Here is a 16,954-nt window from a genome sequence, read left to right on the forward strand (position 1 = left end):
ATTAAACTCTCTTCTGTGAAAAAGTTTTATCCCTATTGTGGGGTCACCAGTACAGTATTTGTAAATTGAAATCATATCCCCTCTCAAGCGTCTCTTCTCCAGAGAGAATAAGTTCAACGCTCGCAACCTTTCCTCATAACTAATATCCTCCAGACCCTTTATTAGCTTTGTTGCCCTTCTTTGTACTCGCTCCATTTCCAGTACATCCTTCCTGAGGACTGGTGCCCAGAACTGGACAGCATACTCCAGGTGCGGCCGGACCAGAGTCTTGTAGAGCGGGAGAATTATCGTTTTATCGCTGGAGTTGATCCCCCTTTTAATACATGGCAATATTTTGTTTGCCTTATTAGCAGCAGCTTGGCATTGCATGCCGTTGCTGAGCCTATCATCTACTAGGACCCCCAGGTCCTTTTCCATCCTAGATTCCCCCAGAGGTTCTCCCCCCAGTGTATAGATTGCATTCATATTTTTGCCACCCAAATGCATTATTTTACATTATTCTACATTGAACCTCATTTGCCATGTAGTCGCCCACCCCATTAATTTGTTCAGGTCTTTTTGCAAGGTTTCCACATCCTGCGGAGAAGTTATTGCCCTGCTTAGCTTAGTATCGTCTGCAAATACAGAGATTGAACTGTTTATCCCATCCTCCAGATCGTTTATAAACAAATTAAATAGGTCCCAGCACAGAACCCTGGGGAACCCCACTACCCACCCCTGACCATTCTGAGTACTCCCCATTTATCACCACCCTCTGAACACGCCCTTGTAGCCAGTTTTCAATCCAGGTACTCGCCCTATGGTCCATGCCAATGGACCTTATTTTGTACAGTAAACGTTTATGGGGAACTGTGTCAAATGCTTTTGCAAAATCCAGATACACCACGTCTACGGGCCTTCCTTTATCTAGATGGCAACTCACCTCCTCATAGAAGGTTAATAGATTGGTTTGGCAAGAACGATTCTTCATGAATCCATGCAGATTACTGCTAATGATATCGTTCTTATTACTAAAATCTTGTATATAGTCCCTTATCATCCCCTCCAAGATTTTACATACTATTGATGTTAGGCTAACTGGTCTGTAATTCCCAGGGATGTTTTTTGGGCCCTTTTTAAATATTGGTGCTACATTGGCTTTTCTCCAATCAGCTGGTACCATTCCAGTCAATAGACTGTCTGTAAAAATTAGGAACAACGGTCTGGCAATCACCTGACTGAGTTCCCTAAGTACCCTCGGATGCAAGCCATCTGGTCCCGGTGATTTATTAATGTTAAGTTTCTCAAGTCTAATTTTAATTCCGTCCCCTGTTAACCATGGAGGTGCTTCCTGTGTTGTGTCATGAGGATAAACACTGCAGTTTTGGTTACTGAAGCCCCCCGATTCACTCGTGAAGACTGAGGAGAAGAATAAATTCAATACCTTTGCCATCTCCCCATCCTTTGTAACCGGATGTCCTTCCTCGTTCTTTATGGGGCCAATATGGTCTGTCCTCCTTTTTTACTGTTTACATACTTAAAGAATTTCTTGGGATTTTTTTTTGCTCTCCTCCGCTATGTGTCTGTGTCTAAGTGGTTTTAATCTTCCCACTATTATTTTTGCAAAGATCTTTAGGTCGGTGTTTAGCAATGATATTGGTCTATAGCCAGAGCTTTTTTTCCCTCGAACAATAGGTGCTGGAACTTAACCACGGCCCCACAAAACCCCTCCCCCTACACACACCCTCCAAATCACATCAAATAGTGGGTGTGTTCAGTCAAATTTCGCAAAAACAGTAGGAGGGTCTTACAGGGGCATTAAATACCAGATTTGCATTACATACAGAGTACAGAGACTAGACTTCTGTGTTTACAAGTAATTGTGGTGAGTAGGCACCAAAGGGTCTGAGCCAGAGGTGGTGGAACTGAGTTCTACCAAGTTCCCCCTGGAAAAAAACCCTGTCTTTAGCTCTCTGGTTCCATTGGGTCCTTGCCCTCTTAAAATCAGAGTAATATAGGCCATCAATGCCTCTTCCGGAAGATTTTCCCCTTCAAGTAATCACATAGTTTAGGGGCCAGTAGCTTTTGGAACCTCTTATAGTACGTAATAGAATACCCATCGGGGCCAGGACTCTTCCCCGTTGCCATATCCTTAATTGCTCTTAGGACTTCTTCCTGTGTTATTGGGGCATCTAGCAGCTCCAATTCCTCTTCAGGGACCGCTGGAAGGTCAAGCCCCTGCAGGTACTTTAGGATTCCTTCCTTACTCCCTCTGTTTTCTTCTGTCTGTCTCATTATACAGCTGACTATAATAATAATAATGGAAAACCCCTGCTATTTCAGGAGATGAATGCACTATTTCCCCTTTCATATTTTGGATTTTAGCTATAAAAGATGAGTTTTTTTTTCTCCTTTACTGCCCTCGTTAACCATTTCCCAGGTTTATTACCCCACTGGTGTTTCTCTTTATCCACTATATGAAAGGCCCGTTTCTTCTCCTGCTCTATTAGTACTGCCAGTTCTTTTTTGTTCTTAAGTTCTACCCTCTCTGGGATGCCCTTGGTTCTTGTCTATTTTAATTCATACATCTCTTTATGGAGATTATTGATCTTTTTTTTTTTCCTTTTCCTTTATTTCCCTTGCCCCAATGCTTATTAGAATACCCCTTATATAGACTTTGTGGGTCTCCCACAGGGTGCCCTTAGAGATTTCTGATGTGTCGTTTATAAGAAAAAATTCCTCCAACTCCTGTTCTATTCGCCTATTCACCTCAGAGTCTTGGATCAAGGAATCATTTCCACATCCTACCCTTGGGAGGGCCTGATGTTACCTCCAGTCGTACTATTACTGGGGCATGGTCGGAAAAAGAGATGTTTTTTATTTCAGTTTCTTTGAGTGAGGGAAGCAGTTGATGCTCTATCAGTACATAGTCTATTCTAGAGAATGACCCATGTACTGATGAATAGAATGTGTAGTCACGGGCCTCTGGATGTCTAATTCTCCAGACATTCACAAAGTGATGTTCTAATAGTAGCTTCCTTATCCTATTCTGTCTCGAAGCTGACAATCGGGGAAGGCTTCTCATGGTATCTACCCGTGGGTCTATGCACATATTGAGATCTCCTGCGACTATCAGTTTCCCCTCCTTAAATTCTGACAGCTTTCTCAAGGTTTTCCTCAAAACCCTATCTGGGTCACTATTTGGAGAATAGATATTTGCCAGAGTACACTCCATGTTAAACAGTTTCCCCTTTATGAAAAGAAATCTCCCGTCTGGGTCAGCCAACTGCTCCCTTATTACAAACAGTGTATTCCTGTCAAAACCTATTGCCACCTCCCGTGAGTAACTTGATGTTGAGTCCCCATAGAACCATGTTGGGAAGAGCCGTGAAGATAGCCTACTCCCCGAGGAATGTGAGATATGTGTCTCCTGAAGGCAAGCCACATTTGCCCCATAATACTGTAGTTCCTTATTTACTATAAACTTTTTCCTTGGGGTACTTAAGCCTCTCACATTATATGTTACTAAATTCAGTGTAGTCATAGTTCATATTGGAAATGGCTACCTCCCCTTCCCCCCCGCGGGGATCCAAGTGTCCCCACCAGGAGAGAGGTAGGTAGAGGGGAAAAAGAGAAGGGAGAGGGAGAGGGAGAGGGAGACGAAGGAAAAAAAAAAAAAAAAAACAAAAAAAAAAAAACACCACACACCACACCCCCCACCCCCTCCCAGTACTCCTCTCTGTTAGGAGGTGAACAAATTCCATATTTGTTCCGTGTATGGGTCCAACGGCATCTATATTGATGTTGTTTGGTCGCCATACCTTCTAAGGGGAAACAGCTCTCCAGTTGCCCCCCCCCCCACCCCCCTCCACCCATTTTCTCTTCTATTCTTTCTCCCTTTTCTTTTTTTTCCCTCACTCCTTACGGAGGACAATAATCACACTCTACCCCATCTACAATCAGATGTCAGTTATTTTTCCATGCAGTTTTAAGCAGACAGACGCTCAGTATGTTATTTGTATTTCAGCTTTTACATTACCGCATCCTCTCAGCCGATGGGGAGGTGAAGGGGGGGCAGCCGCCCAGCATCCATGTCCTTTATGGGTCTGTACCTGCGTCCCATGCCCTCGGTTTTCCTTCATACGAGAGGTACTGTGCTGCCAGTTCCTGCAATGGATTGTCCTCCTCAGATCTCCAGGAGTCCACAGCTCCTCCGTTCCTCTCAGTGCAGCGGGGCAGAAAGCAGGTGGGAAGCCGTGGGGAGGCGCCGTGCCGACAGACAGATCAGGCAGCTATCCCCTGCAAAGAGCCATTCAGACTTCCCAGTGCCTTACTCCTCCATACCTACGGCACTGCTGACACTTCAGCTGGATGGATGGTTGGGTGGAGACAGGGTACAGGTGCTCAGAGTGAGCCTGCTACATACCAGAACTCCTCCCCTTCCCCTGCTCATACATCTTGTGCTTAATCCTTGTGAATAATAAAAGGAAATCGGGAGTTCTGGACGTGCAGCAATTTCTTTCTTCTTTCCAGAAGGAGAGCAACACTGCCCCGCCCTCATTTGACAGTGGGCGGGCAGCAACTAGGTAATGGCATTCCAGGTTTAATCCATAGGGTTCAAAATATTGAGCGTTGGCCCACCCTTTGCAGTTAGAACAGCTTCAACTCTTCTGGGAAGGCTGTCCACAAGGTTTAGGAGTGTCTATGGAAATGTTTAACCATTCTTCCAGAAGCGCATTTGTGAGGTCAGACACTGATGTTGGAATAGAAGGCCTGGCTCTCAGTCTCCACTCTAATTCATCCCAAAGGTGTTCTATGAAGTTGAGGTCAGGACTCGGCAGACCAGTTAAGTTCCTCCACCCCAAACTCCCTCAACCATGTCTTTATGGACCTTGCGTTGTGCAGTGCGCAGTCATGTTGGCAGGAAGGGACCATCCCCAAACTGTTCCCACAAAGTTGGGAGCATGAAATTGTCCAAAATGTCTTGGCATGCCGACGCCTTAAGAGTTCCCTTCACTGGAACTATGGGGCCGGGGCCAACCCCTGAAAAACAACCCCACGCCATAATCCCCCCTCCACCAATGATTTGGACCAGTGGCTTCACCCATACGGCCGCATCATTCATTCTCAGTTTTTTTAAATTAGACTACTAGTACTGTCGGCCATTGCGGCTGACTGTTTTCAATAAACTGCAAATCTGCATATCAGAGGTATGGGCAGGCAACTTACTGATTTTTACTGAGCCAATGAGAAGAGAGGGGGCAGGGCCGAGCTGCAGTTTCATGTCTGAATGGACACTCAGTAGCAGCTCGGAAGTGAGCCTGCTTGGGTTCCCCCACAGCAAGCTGTTTACTCTGGAGGCACTTGGCAGGAGGGTAGAGCTAGTAGCTCCAGGCGAGGTACCAGAGGAGGATTGGGGCTGCTCTGTGCAATTCCATTGCACAGAGCAGGTAAGTGAAAACAAAAAAGAAAAAAAACAAACAAAAAAAGACAAAAAACAAAAAAACAAAACTTGACTTTAAAATCACTTTAATATTGTACTACTCGCGGTACTTTCTACTTACAGCTGTAATACGAGTACACTCACCCAATAGCAGCAGTAAGGGGATCAAGAGGAGTAACAATCTGAAAGCTTTTGGAAGGCATCTGCAAAGATAACATATGAAAACCAATCAATTGTGAAGTGTCTGTTGTAGCTTTGTTGCCTTATAAGAAGTGTAGATTCAACCCAGTAGGTTTTCAGTGCTAAATACATCTCAATTTTTTACAGGCATCAACACTTATGTTCCTTAGCCCAGATACATGATTGCATAAATGCCTCATTCTGCCTGTATTTAACCCTCTATCATTTAGGCCGTTTGCTGAAATCTTCTGTCCTCTGCTTGCGCCCCCCCCATATTCCCCTGCAGCTGGGATCTTCCAGTGCTGCAGGGGTTAATTAAAGCCACTGGATCCGTTACAGGCACTTGTCAAAAGTGCCGACTAAGCCTACCCAAATGTTCTACTCATAAAAGCTGTAGTATTGCTTCCCACAATGAAAAGCGCTCTATGAACGGAGGAAAACCGTTCATTCATTTTCCTGTCCTCAATTCATAGAGTGCTTTTATTAATTAAGCAGTAGAGAGCTCCATAATTGGAGGACAGTCATATGACTGACAGGTCATGTGACCGGGCTCGCCTCTCAGCTTTAATACTCTAAAGCTGGCTATGCAATATCAATTAGAGCCCTTTCACACTGACAGCATGGGGCCGTCGGCGGTAAAGTGACGCTAGTTTTAGCGGCGCTTTACTGTAGTTTTAGCGGCGCTTTTCGGACGCTAGCGGGGTGCTTTTAACCCACACTAGTGGCCGAATAAAGGATTATAAGCACCCGCAGAGTGCCGCTGCCGAGATACTTTGGCAGGACTGCCCATTAAATTCAATGGACAGGGTCGCTTTAGGAGCAGGACTTTTGATGTCCTGCCAGCGCAGTGCCCCAGTATGAAAGCACTTGGGCTTTCACACTGGGATCGCAGATGAGGCATTTTTCAGGCGCTATTTTTAGCGCTAAAGCGCCTGAAAAACGCCTCCATTGTGAAAGAGGTCTTAGAATCCAACACCTGGAAAGAGGGCCAAGTAAATCTAGAAGTAATCAGTCCTTTTCTCAGTTTTTTCTCTGAGACCCCTTTCACAAAGGAGGCGTTTTTCAGGTGCTACAGCGCTAAAAATAGTGCCTGTAAAGTGCCTGAAAAAAGCCTCAACTGCAAACTGCGCTGGCAGGGCGTCACAAAAAGTCCTGCCAGCAGCTTATTTGCAGCGGTGGAGGAGCGGTGAATATCGCCTGCAAAACGCCGCTGCAGGCAAATTTACCCGAATAGCGCCGCTAAAAATAGTGCCGCTTTACTGCTGACACCTGGGGCGGCTCAGTGTAAAAGGGGTCTGAACCAGCAGTGAGAAGGCTATACCACTGCTTTATAAAAATCAGCCCATAACTGCCTAAATCATTTTTGTTCCCCCACTGTATCAAATCATATTGTTACTTTCAGGCCCCAGTCACACCTCAGCATTTCTTAGCTTGAAATGCGAAGCTCCAAAATGCTGGAGGAAAAAAAAAAAAAAAAAAAAAAATCAATTATTTTTCCATGGAGTCTGTTCACATCTCCACTCCAAGTCGCCTGCAGCCAAACACCTTTTTTTGTAGATGCATTGGACAGAATTGCACATTTTTATTCCCATAGAATGAATCGAAATGCGCCATTGGCACATTCTTGCACGATTTAAAAAAATAGTAAATATAAAAAAATTATTAATATAGTAAACACCAAAACACAAAAATTATATATTTTTTTTATAATTTGTTTCATTAATAAATGTATTTATTTTGTGTTAGGATTAGGGTGTTTTTTTTTTTATTTTATTTTTTTATGGGTTAAGGGTTAAGGTTAAAAGGTGCTGTATACCCTATTTTTACCTACAGGTAAGCATATAAATAAGGCTTACCTGTAGGTAAAATGAATATCTACTAAACCTGTATGGTTTAGGAGATATTTACCTTGCATGCAGCCGCTGACGTCAGCGGCGCATGCGCGCTGGAGGTCCGACGGATGCTGCCGGACCTTGCCAGAAAGAAGGCCCCCGCGTACATGTGTGACATCATTGCGACTCCGGCCACTCACATCGCCGAAGCCGCAAAGCCAGAAGACACGCCGAAGGGAAAATGTCAGCTCCCCCGGCGGTGACCAGGATCCGATGCCGACTCCTCGATCAAAGGCATTTCATAATGAGTTAGTATGCGGTGCAGGTTTTTTTTTTGTGCAGGTATACAACCGCTTTAAGTGTTATTTATTACATGGTATTCATTTATTGAATTACTTATCTACGATTTTTGTGTATTTTACATGTATTCATTATTAGTTGTAACACCCCAACAAAAATAAAATAACCCTAAACCCCTAATTCGAAACTAACAAAAAAAAAAAAAAAAAAAAAACCACAAACAATAAAAGCTAATGGAAAAGCTAAAAAAGCTGAAATACCTAGCAATAGATTATGGTTTTCTCTATTGATAAAAAACAAAAAAAAAACCAACAACAACTGTATAAAAACCACGCAAATTGCACATTCAAATGCATCAAAATACGCTAGAAAACTACTCAGGTGTGACTGTAGCCTCAAAACCATAGCTGAGCATGGCAGAATATAAAAAGGGAGATTTCTTACTAGCTAAAGGCCAAAAATATGTCTGTCTTTCTTCAGAGACATGAGATCGGAATTTCCCAAGAACGCAATTAGTCAGTTTTAATATTAAGACACTGACCTAGTCAGAAGAAATACATTAAGCAAGGAGACGAGTGTAGTAAGCTGGTACCAGCCTGTGCCCAGCCACCAAAATATTCCAGATGCAGCCTTTCCTGTAAGATGAAGGGGAATGATTAGACACACTACAAACACAGGAGAGAAAGCCAGGAGCTCGTGCAGATGGAATACTCTGTGCGCCAAACAAAAGCTTTAACCAAAATGATCTGAAATGATAGTATATGCATTATACTGAGATACAATGGTGGGTACAGTAATAGTAAAGATGAAAAAGCCATGCTGTTCAATTACCCCATGCAGACATGATCAGACATATAACCCATTACCCACATGCACAAAAAAATGAGAAATGGAATGTAAAATAAAAACTAAAGATATTCTCCAGCAATAAAGCAAGAAAGTGAATGAATGCTGTGTCCATTCCAATGTGCAAAATAAAAATAATAACCTGGTGATACAATGGCCAACCAAAGAAACGACAACACCTTCCTGGATACAAACCATCCAGCAGCTCCAGTACTGCGCGCAGCTTGCATTAAGTAATAACCTAAAATATAGAAGAGAGGTGTCTTTGGAATGCTTTAACTAATGGCAATAGACAAAAAAAAAAAAAAAAAAGAAGTCAGATCAACTACAGAGTTAGAGAAATGATCAAAGCAAAAGTAGTTTAATATTTTGGCATTCATGTTTGCTCCTGTTCTCCTGCTTATTGTATATGTTTAGTCATACAATCCAGCAGACTTACTATATATATTGTATTGTGTGCACCCTACTCTGAGACCAGACAAAGCTGCTGAATGTAATTTTACTCCTGCCCGATTCACTGCAAAAGCTGGACCAATTACTTCTCATGAGTGTGTTTTAAGATTAAGATTTTTTTTTTTTAATTTAGAAGAGAAGGTTTCATTGGCACAAAGGACATAGCAGATATCAAATTATGAAAGGAAGACAACCTACTATATAGTGGAATATATTCAGGCTTTCTCCACACTTGTTGCATTGCAGGAGTGCACACAGAATCACACATTTTCCCACAATGCACAAAACTGCTCTGCTCTCTTACAGATGCACAGTGGTGCCATTGATCCTAAGTGGCACCCCACGCATCTTGCTAATGCATGTGTGTTTGCGCATGCATAAATGCATGGGCCTGCATTTTGGTGCAGCACAATTTTCAAAATGGTGGGCTGCTCTAAATGCAGTGCAGGGGAATGCACACACACACAAAAAAAAAAAAGAAATAAATAAAAAGGTGGTGAGAAGAGCAATATGAGGATAGGATTTGAGTAGGACTTGTAAGAGGGGAGGAGCAATATCAGCCCCATTTAAATCAGCATCAATCTTAGAAAATCTCCCACCACAGCCTCATGCTCCTTGTGTGCTGTTTATCAGGCTTTCACATGCCTAGGGTCATTAAACTTAGAGATTTGCTTTGGGGTAATTTAAAGATGGGACTCAGCTAGAGTTACCAGATAAAATTATAAGTGCTACTGTTAGACAGAGACTGGATTTTTAGAATAATGCTGGTGGTGTTAACACGTGGGTATCCTGTTCTATATATTCTAATTCTGGACCTGCCTGTGTGTATGATCCTACTAACAAGTAGGTAATGTGTTAATTCACAGCTGATGAGAAGCGATCTCTCGCTGGAACCGAATAAAAAAAAAAATACGACGCATTCTTGCTGTCGTGTGAAAAGTGTGTAAAACGGAACTTCCCCTTTTGAGGGAAGCTCCACTTTAAAGTATTGTAGCCAGAGATAGTCAGGCAACTAGTATTTTCAGAAGGTAATGAGCAATGGCAGACTATATTCTGCACTCTTCAAAAATGGACTTCAGCCATTATGAGATTAGCATTGGAAGGTGCTTATCACCTCCTGAAACCTTAGTGTTGTCTGTTAAACACCCCCCACCCCACCCCCCCCCACCCCCAATTTACATTAGCGGGATACTTTTTTTTTTTTCATGGGTTTGTCACAAGACAGCATAAGGCAGCCAATTTGAATGGATAACCTGCCCCACGTGCACAAAAGTAGCTCCTTTTTTTTTTCCTTTTGCTTGTAGCAAGCCTTACATGTTTTGTCTCCTGACAAACTGACCACAACCCACATTTGGGGTGCCATTATTCTTAATGGCACCTCAAGCCTGTCCAGCCATAGCAGCTCTTTTTCTGGCTGCTAGCCATCATGCCACCCAAATGTCTGATGGCATCCAATGGCAGAAAGGAGAGCTCCTGACTGAAAGCAAATATTGCCTTAAAGCTGCCGGCGGGGGTCAGCAAACGCATTTGTCCACCGACATCCACGACTCCATAGAAAGCAATGGATGGTCCTATCGGGTACACCTGAGAAACTGACAGGCAGACCCGATCGGTCCATCAGTGTGAAAGGGGCCTGAATGGCTAGGTTCACCTTTTTAGAAAAAATAAATGCACATACTTATTTTTGCAAAAAAATAAATAAAATTAATTTCCAAGGAGCCTGCAAAGCATTGCACCTGTGATTGGTGGATCACAGGTATGATATCCTGCAGACAAGTCCTACAGTTTTCTGTCTATTTCTCTTTATGAGTGGTCAGTTTGAAAGCTGCAAGCCCTGTGAATGAACTGCAAGGTCACCGATCAGCTCTCTCATAGCTCACTGAGAAAGCCGCCTGGAAGCAGATGAGACTTGTAGTTTTCTCATTCACAGGATTGTTTGCCCCGCACAGCTGTGCTGATTTTGAAATGTGATAGTGGGTGCGAAGAGAGGAACTCGGGGGGGGGGGGGGGGGGGGGGGGGGGACTCAGGGGGTGAGGAGAGGCACTTGGAGCAGCTTACACGTTGGCACCAAATGCTTCAAAAGGTGAACTTATCCTTTAAAATGTTTGCTTGAAACACTGGCAACTGACAGTTATCAGAAGCACGACAACACTGATATGTTTAACGAAGGATTAACATTAAAAGGACTCTGTAAAAAAAATTTAAATTATACTCACCTAGGTAGATGCAGCATTAATTCAATGCTGCATCTGTCCCGACGGCTTTGCAGTGAGAACCGAGTGACCAAACACCCCTGATCACTCAGTTCTCCCCCTTCAGGACTGAGTCACTGGCTCTGTGCTCTGCCCCTCCAGCTCTCACTGGAGCACTGGGCTGTGGAGGGGCAGAGGGGGTGGTATAGGCTCTTTGCGGATTGGTGGGAGACTGAGCCAGGTGCCGGTCCAGGCTGCTGGTGAATCTTAACTATATAATGGTCAGGTTTTTTTCAGAGCCTGGACCGGCTTAGTGACGTCAGCTGACAGCAAACTTTTTACCAGCAGTATATGACACAGGTAGGAGGAGGGGGGAAGCAGTGGTTTTAAGCACATTAGTATATAACATTTTCAATTTAAGTGAAAGCAGACATTAGGTACCCATGTTTAGCTCTAGTAGTATATTGATAAAGCACTATATTGCACCTCAAGAGACCTCAACACAAACTGAGACTTAAAGGGGTTGTAAAGGTAACATTTTTTTGGGGAATGTGATCTATGTGTATATAGATTAGTGAATATAGATGTTGTTTGAGCCAAAATGATTTGGACTGGAGGGGGAGCTACAGCGTCTTGGACACGCCCACAGCTCCCGTGCCTGCGAACGTACACAGCGTCTCCCCGCATACTAACCCCCAGCCAGAACAGCTCGGATGATGGGGGCAAGCTTAGAGAGGAGGAACAGGAAGTTAGAAATTCACACAAAGAAAAAAGCATTTAGAAAGGAAATCGAAAAGGTAAGTGAACCAATAATGCACTAGCTTAAAAGGAACCTATTTAGAAAATAAAAAACAAACCTTTAGTATCACTTTAAGCTTCCTGATATAAAGACAGATGTTTACCTTGCCCCCAGGGCAGTACATATGTGAGGTATAAAACAGAGGAGATAAGGGCGCTCTGGTGGAGGTGGGTAGTTGGTCAGGGGGATGATAGTGATGAGGTGGCACTTCTGGCAGCACTTTGGTTAGAGGAGAAGCAACTCTGAAGATATAAAAAAGGAAAAGAAAGGTGCCTCTAAGTGCAGTAAGCAAAATTTAATAAAGTTAAAGTGTTAAAAGACATGATAAAATCAGAAGTCCTCATCTGTGGCATGTGTCCATCCTCAGCACGGTGGTAGAGAGCAGTGTAGGGACGTCCAGCAGCTGTAAAGCGTTCTCATGCATGTTGGAAAGAGGAGGCAAGCAGGGAAGCCTGTATTCACTGTGGGACACACAAGGCTGATGGTGTCAGTGTAGAGAGGGGGGCGGTTCCTTCGTCAGACCTACACCCATACTCAAGCTGGCTTATGAATGGTGAGGGGGAGGAGCAAGGGGAGGAGTGTGGGCAGATGTTGAATACACAATGATAAGGGAAGTGACAGATGTATTACGAGGACGGCCAAGACGACCGTGCACTGGCAAAATGGCACTGACGTTAATGATCCATTTTGTGAGTGCACGGTCGTCTTGGCCGTCCTGGTAATACATCTGTCACTTCCCTTATCATTGTGTATTCAACATCTGCCCACACTCCTCCCCTTGCTCCTCCCCCTCACCATTTATAAGCCAGCTTGAGGAGTATGGGTGTAGGTCTGACGAAGGAGCCACACATGCTCCGAAACGGGTTACTGCCCCCTTCTCTACACTGACTCCATCAGCCTTGTGTGTCCCGCAGTGAATACAGGCTTCCCTGCTGCCTCCTCTTTCCAACACGCATGAGAACGCTTTACAGCTGCTGGACGGCTCTACACTGCTCTCTACCACCGTGCTGAGGATGGACACATGCCACAGATGATGACTCCTGATTTTATCATGTCTTAACACTCAATCTTGTAAGTGCTTTTAACCCGTTGTACACTTTATTAAATTTTGCATACTGCACTTAGAGGCGCCTTTCTTTTCCTTTTTTATATATCTTTAGTACATACGTGAGTGCTTCTCACAAAAAAAAAAAAAAAAAAAAAAAAAAAAACCCACACCTTTCCAAAAGGCTGGAATTTGCATTGTGCACCATGAGCCCCCCATACCTGATACCAGAAGGTACATGAGGGCACCTAGTATTTTCTAATTCCACAAACACAGATTTGTTTTATTAAACGCTACAGTTTTTGCATTAAAACCATTGCCAATGATGTTCTGCTTTGCTAGGAAGGATGAGGTAGTCAAGAGGGAACAGAGAAATGTAGGAAGAAAATCCTAAAACAAGCATCATAAACCAGACTTCGCCATCTGCTTTTATTAAAGGAGATTGCTCCAAAATCGTCACAATGAAACAAACATGAAAATTTTAATAGAAATGCTCTTTTTTTTTTTCCCAAGGAAAGTTATCGTCTATCAGTGAGCTACTTCAGTAGTTCTCCAGCCTGGAGTGGTAAACATCCTGGGTTCTTGGCATTTCACTGACCACATTTCAAACAGAACAGATGTTGCAGCAAGATAGTACTTGAACTCTGAAAAGGCACATTCCCAGTATATGCATGTACTTTATGTGCATCAACTTATATGAACTAAACCTCTTTACAGCCTGCGGTAAATCATCACTGGAATCTAACTACAGTTTAGCTAGAAACAAACAGAAAGCATGGTACGTGCACGTAGTGAATGTATTAGGTTACAGTGTACAGTGAAAGAAAAGACAGACAAGGCCTCCAGTTGTTGGTTAAATCAAAGGTCAAACATAAAAAGAAAAGGTGTAAAATAAACCTGTGTAAGAAAAGATGTGCCACAACTTTCCCGTCACCCTTTTAGCCCATGAGGAGGACTGTGTGTGCACAGTGGTGATGTGCGTTTCCCGTTGTTTTGTTCCCTTACAGTCGTCACCTGTTGATCATTACAAATACCGATTAATATCAAACTTCCTCATTTCATTTCCACCAGTGACCATGCAAAGCATAAATAGCAGGAGGTTTAAAGTCAAGGATTGTGAAAGTTTGGATGAAGACATTAAGGTTTTGGTTTCTGGTCTATGGCGCCTGCACCCATTAAAACGATGTAAAAGGATTAATGTTCAACTACGCTAACCAAGCTTACAAATGTGAAAGTAACATCAGCAAGCAGAGAGGAAAACAAACATCTTGCGGTGCTTGCCCCTTAGGCAGGACTTAAGATTTTTAAAATTTTAATTGAAGGGACTTCTATTGTAGCAACAGTGCTTCAAACTGGTCCCTATGGAAGCCCTAGCCTCTTAAAGGTCAAACATTACCATACAATGGAGATATATTTGGTTGACAGCTGAATAAGAGGGGGAGGGGTGGGGCTTGAAACAAACCTTTCCTGAGAAACACAGGAGCTGACATTACCTATCCCGTTCTGAAAATAGCGAACGCCCGGCAAGCACACTGATCAACTGGGGTCAATAAGGATAAGGCTTGAGACTAAATGTCAAACAAGTATATTCATCTGTAAAGTCATATGCTTGTTTCTGGTAAAAATAAATAATAGCTATGGAAACTTCCATGTCTCTCTCAGGAAAGGTTTTCTTTATTCCCGACCTCAATGTACAACCAAGGCAGAGGATCTAACGCGATCCACAGCAATTGCTCTGAAGATTTCTAGGTAATCTGCAGGCTTCTCAACATTAAGGCCTCATTCACACAGGTATACTGATCACACACCCACGTGCATAGGGCCATCTTTGCCCGCACAGGATGCACAGGTTTTCCATGCATACACATGCAGACAATTCAACCCATGTCTACTGGGAAGCAGCAACTGCACAGACACAGCCAGTTCCTGGGAACAGGAACCAGTACTGCTGTGAAATTGGGACCAAGCGGCTTTGTTTGTGCAACCGCTGCATCCACACTGACATGAATAGGACAGAACACCTGTGCATCCCATGTGGATGTGTGTATGGATTGGTATTATGCCCATTATGCAGTTCAGTGCTTAGAAATGTTTTTAGCCAGGTCAGGTTTAGGATAAAACTGTATTGTTAGATTCTTTCTGTCTGAGAAGAGAGGGGTTCCCTTTAAATTTTTAAATGACTTTTCCAATTTCTCACCCACTGTAAACAAGAGCCATTGTGAACAGTGCATAGTTGATCCCAAATCAATATAAAACCCAAACCTGCCTCAACTCAATGTACACTATACAAGTTCTTTAGCCATTTTTCATGCATTATTTCAGGGTACAGGTATCCGCGAACAAATGTAAAAAAAAAAAAAAAAAAAGTCTAGATTTTAAACTAATGAAACTTGATAAGTGGCTGGCAGCACCCTTGGGATTATAGTTTTCAATCCTTGATGGTTACCCCTGCTAGAAATTAGGACCAGCATAAAGTGCTTAGAAAATGATAAAGAGATTACAAAATAATTAAGTGAAGGAAAGTATACAAACGCATGCAATAGCACTATACTTACATATAGATTCTCCATTTATATGGAGGTGTCGATCCTCAGTTTGATATTCTGCCACATTCATACTTCCACAGTAATTGGAGTGAGCTGGAACACACACACGGGGTAAATAAAATAAAGAGTCTACGCATGGATTTGCATGAAACCTGGGAGACGAAACGCAAAGCTAGGAAAAAAAAATTTGCTTAATGCTTGCAAAGTGTCATTAAACAGTTTACTTAACGCTTTCCTCCTCTACCCTATGTAGCACAACATGCAACGCTCTAGATTTACCCAAATGCCAAAAAAGACCAAACACACATGTTGCAGGCTGTTTGTGAAATCAATCTACTTTCACCATTGGGCCTTCCTATCACCAGTAACAGTGACCCCTCAGACCAGCAGATAAGCAACAGTAAGAAGAGAAGAAAAGGAGACTGCGAAAAGGAACATTATTATATAGGTAAACCTCATTAGAAAGGCAACACAAGTTTGTTTTTTTAAGCCAAATCATGCTACCCTGGCCAAAAGAAATGATCCATGGAGACTAAAGAAAAAACAAACCCACACAAAAGCATCTTTAGAACAATCAGCACCAACTTGAATAATGACCCAGCAGGTTTCAGAGTTATAGAACACCGTTTTATAAATGCAGTTTAATAAATGCTTTCGCTCTGCAAACACTATCAAATAAAAGTAAAACATAAAGAAAACCCCCACACATCAAAAACAATAAAAGTGGTTTATTAATAAAACAGCACTTTTTTCCCCTCAAAGCACCAAAGTGTTTCTAAGAAAAAGGACTGTGAATTCAGAGCAGTGAAGAGTTAAAAAGCCCAATTACCAAGCACCAGAAAGCAAGTAAAATCAGAATTATGTGTGCACAGAAGTCACCAATGATAGCATCTGGTACCTTTTTGTTCATAACCAAGCTTCAGCATGACCATATGATAGACTCTCACAAGCACTGTTGCCATGGTGGCCACGGCACTTTTGGCCAATACCATTGTCCTGTGTGCGTAGTAAGGCAATTCTCCTAATAGGAAAAGATTACAGTTCACATTAAAGTCAAATGAAGGAGACAGAAACAAGCCAAATACTATTTATTCCATTGGGCATCCTTCAGAAAAGTCTATTGGTGGCAAAATAGTATTAATCTAGTAAAGCGCTGCGTAAACTGTCGGCGCTATATAAATCCTGTATAATAATAATAATACTACTCTAGTAGCAACCTAAATCAGAAGGATCAGCAGACCAGGCAGATTCAGGAATCCAGACCATCAATTAATGAATTTGGTTTTGGTGTTTACAATTAAAAAAAAAAAAACAAAAAAAAAAAAAAAAAACTGCATG

The 16,954-nt window shown here is 42.7% G+C and overlaps 1 protein-coding gene across 6 annotated transcripts in view; it reads right to left on the reverse strand.

The window, feature by feature from the left end:
* SUN1 (Sad1 and UNC84 domain containing 1) overlaps positions 1 to 16,954 on the reverse strand; it is a 135,800-nt gene that overhangs the window by 55,823 nt on the left and 63,023 nt on the right. For 2 of the 6 annotated variants that reach the window (XM_073636842.1, XM_073636838.1), the window contains 6 exons: positions 16,515 to 16,637; positions 15,626 to 15,709; positions 13,968 to 14,084; positions 8,723 to 8,821; positions 8,276 to 8,369; positions 5,567 to 5,625 (listed from right to left, as the gene is read on the reverse strand). In XM_073636842.1, the coding sequence (XP_073492943.1) occupies positions 5,567 to 5,625; positions 8,276 to 8,369; positions 8,723 to 8,821; positions 13,968 to 14,084; positions 15,626 to 15,709; positions 16,515 to 16,637 (576 nt within the window). The remainder of the gene's footprint in view (positions 1 to 5,566; positions 5,626 to 8,275; positions 8,370 to 8,722; positions 8,822 to 13,967; positions 14,085 to 15,625; positions 15,710 to 16,514; positions 16,638 to 16,954) is intronic. The other 4 variants (XM_073636841.1, XM_073636839.1, XM_073636843.1 and 1 more) reach the window with 4 other exon arrangements.

This window comes from Aquarana catesbeiana, linkage group LG06 (genome assembly GCF_042186555.1).
Source record: "Aquarana catesbeiana isolate 2022-GZ linkage group LG06, ASM4218655v1, whole genome shotgun sequence".
Classification (NCBI taxonomy): Eukaryota; Metazoa; Chordata; class Amphibia; order Anura; family Ranidae; genus Aquarana; species Aquarana catesbeiana.